This window comes from Aquarana catesbeiana, linkage group LG03, assembly GCF_042186555.1.
Source record: "Aquarana catesbeiana isolate 2022-GZ linkage group LG03, ASM4218655v1, whole genome shotgun sequence".
NCBI classification, from domain to species: domain Eukaryota; kingdom Metazoa; phylum Chordata; class Amphibia; order Anura; family Ranidae; genus Aquarana; species Aquarana catesbeiana.
The window spans coordinates 331,736,640-331,740,562 of NC_133326.1; the positions used below are offsets into that span (position 1 = coordinate 331,736,640).

Here is a 3,923-nt window from a genome sequence, read left to right on the forward strand (position 1 = left end):
TTCTGTATTCAAAGCTAAAATGTTTTGGCTATACTAACTTTTTTTTTCTGCTTTCAAACACAAGAACTAGAATCTGTTTTGTTGCTTTGTAACCGAAACATTTTATCAGCTATATACATTATATAGAAAAATGATGGAAGGAAAAAATTTATAAACTAGCTTAAATGAACAAAAACGGTAAAGGTAAACATAAATCACTAACCTCCGATAAACGTTCATATATTGTATCGATGAACCACACATGCTCAGCTGGAAGATATGTTTTGTGAAATGTAGGTATTTATTTGTGAATAGGACCGAGACGCTGAATGTCTAGAAGCCCAGTGAGCTCCATAAGAACAGACAAGCCATACTCAAACGCACTGTATGGCAACAAATTTAGAGGACTAATGTCTTAACTGATGATGTGTGGCCCATAAAGGTGTGCAAGACAACATATAAAACATTTACTGGAACTTGCAAAAGTTATATAAAATGTTAACACTTGCCAACAGTTCATATACACTACTGTATACGTCACATTTTTTTATTGTTCACATGGTCCTTTTTGAACTACGCATGAGCAGTTTGCGGAATGCTTTCCGGAAATCCCGGTTAAAGACAGTGTATATGACAGGATTTAAACTGCTGTTACAATATCCAATCCAGAAGAAAAAGTTAAAAAGTGCATCAGAAATGCCACATCTGCCCTGGCACACAGACTCCAGGCTGTAGGTGAAAAAGAATGGGAACCAGCAGATTACAAATCCACCAATCACCACTGCTAATACAAACGTCAGCCTCTTCTCTCTTAGCTGCGTCAAGCGTGTCTGAGAGATAGAGACTGAACGGTCTCTTTTTTGCTGTCCCCGGTTTACAGTCCACGAAAGCCTTTTTGTTTTGGCATTACTAGTCTCTTCGCTTATCTTATGGTGAGCTGAATCTGAGAATTTGTGAATTGATGAAGTGCTCTCCTCTAAGTCCATTTCATCATTATCATGGTGGGAGTCGGGGTTAGGGTTCCTGATGCAGTCCTCGGGGCAGCATGCATTTGGTGAGACTTCGGCACAGTCGTGAAGCCCATTCCTGAGATTAGAAACTGTAGATGCTCGATGTTTTGCCACTTTGTATATACGACAGTACAGGAATATCATAATGATGCATGGAAGAAAGAAGGATACAGTACATGAAAACAGAACATACCAGGTGTCATCGTTCAGGTCACACTTCTCCTCTTTATAGGAGTTCATTTTAAGAAGTGGTGGGAAAGAAATGATGGCAGATACCACCCAGATGACCGCGATCATGCTCTTGATCCTCTTAGGCGTCCTCTGCTGGTTGTAACTGACTGCTTTGGTAACAGACCAGTACCGATCGATACTGATGGCACACAAGTGAACTATCGACGAGGTGCAGAATAAAATGTCTAGAGCCAGGTACGTGCTGCACCATATATTTCCAAAGTGCCAGTAGCCCATGACCTCCTTGGCTAGTGAAAATGGAATAATTAAAGCCCCCACAAGAATGTCTGCTGAAGCCAGGGACACCAGGAATAAGTTCTGTGGAGCCCGTAAAGCCCGGCTGGTAAATATGGCTAAAACTACCAGGATGTTGCCCACAACGGTGGACACGATTATGGACCCTACGGCGATCACAATGAGGGCAAACTCCCATGCTGCATAAGGCCAGACCTTTGGCTCTTGCTGGCTGCTGTTCCCGGAATCATTATAGATGACAATAGAAGCTAAAGTTGTAAACTCCATCTTGGTCACATGATAAAGTCAGGTGAACTTACCAGCCAACTTTATGCCATGGTTTTGTCCAGCTGATCCATTGTAAGAGTGTTGTGGAGGTCAATTAAAGTAAAGCACCTTTAGCAGTTCTAATATATACTATTATAGGTTGTACTCACAGACCAGGCAGACTATAGACCTCCAGAATCCTTGTACATCCAACTACTGCAACACATTTAGCAGAATTATTTCTTGCATTAAGACAATCCAACCATTTTGCAGATCTCAGTCCTTTTTGTCATTTGACTTGCCAAGTTGCTGTGTTTGTCCTATTTGGCTGCAGAGTAGGTGCATCTCCTTGCTTTATGAGTTATAAGGGAAACAGCAACATCCTGAAGTTTTTCTATTGCCCAGATCTCTGTGTGTGAGTGCAGCCCCTTTCATTGGTAGTCTCCCTTCTCTTGCAGCACACATCTCAGGCAGTAGGATTTGTGTGTACTCTCATCCCCCCTCCACTTCTCACAGGTGACCATGGTATGACAGAACTGTGCTGTGTGTACAGAGCATTCCTCATAGCAGCAGCCTGCACCTCCCCACTCACATGGTGGGAGGGAATGCTACTAGCCAGTATAATGAACATGAAGTGCAGTACAAAGTCAGCACTCCAGTCTGTTGTGTCGCTGAGGTCGATGCATATAGCTTCAAGCACCATAAAAAATGTTTTGTTTGTGGTCCTCATAAACCTCCCTGTCACACACAGCTGTCTCGTTTACTTTCCCTCGTATCTTTATTAATATGTATAGACTTCCTATTCTCTACGGAGGTCCTTATAGAGAGGAATGACCTGTGGGGACAGCAGGCATGGCATTCCTTCAGAAATATGTATATTTCTGGACTATGGTTATGATGAGAACCTTTCCTGCTTCCTGTCGTCCAATGCACATGGGTGTCATATAGGGAATAAGAGCATTTAAACATTTCGAGGACAGGCATTTCCCACGCATGACATGTACCCTGATCCTCCTCATACACATAGGATTGATGGCAGGAGACAGCTGGAGGGAAATGTGCCTTTTTTTTTTTTTAATTGACATTGCTGCATTCCTAGTTTACTTTCACTAGACAGGACTTTTCAGGCACAATTAAGTTCACACAAATAATTTCGAAATATTAAAAAAAAAACGCTTTATTGATACAAGTTGAAAACACCATATGTATACATTCAAAATCACGTGTACGTGTAAAGAATAAACATGTAGTATAATCTTACATATGCTCTCATATACAGGTGTGCTATTATTGCCACTGTTCAATGTATTGCCAAATTTTCAGATCACCCTATAAATATATATACTATGCTATCCATTAACCACATTATATAGTGTATTTTGTATCTTCCCTGTTCTGAAGAAGCAGACCTGGCCTTGAAATGCGTTGACAGAGGGTTTTAAGCAATTTGCGGTACAAACATGTTGGAGTTATGGTTTAATGTGTGTATGTTGTACACTCTGTAATACACATCCATGTATGCTGTTTTTAGAGATATTCTTGATATGGATTTTACTCTTTGTGAGATTTTTATGTTAAGAAAATGTCAGAAAAGTTGCTTTTCCTTAAAGTCTTAGTAAGGTCTAATAACAACTATTCTTAAAATTGTGCCCCCCACTTCCCCCTATCTATTTTTAATTCTGTTTGGTCCGGTCACACAATCCAACAGGTTCGGTTCCTCTATGTAAGGGAGTGTCAAACAACGGCAATAAATTCCAGGAGGAGTGATGTCACCCATAGGCTCCTCCGAAAACAGAATCTAGCAGCTCTGGCTCCCTTGTTTAAGGGAGCCCCTAACAACGGCTGTGAATTCCAGGAGGAGTGATGTCACCCACAGGCTCCTCCGAAAACAGGATCTAGCAGCTCTGGCTCCGCTGTGTAAGGGAGCCCCTAACAACGGCTGTGAATTCCAGGAGGAGTGATGTCACCCACAGGCTCCTCCAAAAACAGGATCTAGTAGCTCTGGCTCTCCTGTGTAAGGGAGCGCCTAACAACGACTGTGAATTCTAGGAGGAGCGATGTCACCCACAGGCTCCTCCAAAAACAGGATCTAGCAGCTCTGGCTCTCCTGTGTAAGGGAGCGCCTAACAAAGACTGTAAATTCCAGGAGGAGCGATGTCACCCATAGGCTCCTCTGAAAACAGGATCTAGCAGCTCTGACTC

The 3,923-nt window shown here is 42.2% G+C and overlaps 1 protein-coding gene across 1 annotated transcript; it reads right to left on the reverse strand.

Moving 5' to 3' along the window:
- Positions 1 to 257: 257 nt before the first annotated feature.
- On the reverse strand, positions 258 to 2,375 carry LOC141132272 (alpha-2Db adrenergic receptor-like). The gene has a single exon (XM_073620521.1). It carries the CDS (start codon positions 1,740 to 1,742, stop codon positions 534 to 536), a length of 1,209 nt encoding a protein of 402 aa, XP_073476622.1. The 5' UTR covers positions 1,743 to 2,375; the 3' UTR covers positions 258 to 533.
- Between the last annotated feature and the right edge of the window lie 1,548 nt (positions 2,376 to 3,923).

What these genes read in the sequence shown, in the direction of transcription:
- LOC141132272 (XM_073620521.1), bottom strand. Translation starts at nt 1,742, where the DNA reads ATGGAGTTTACAACTTTAGCTTCTATTGTCATCTATAATGATTCCGGG.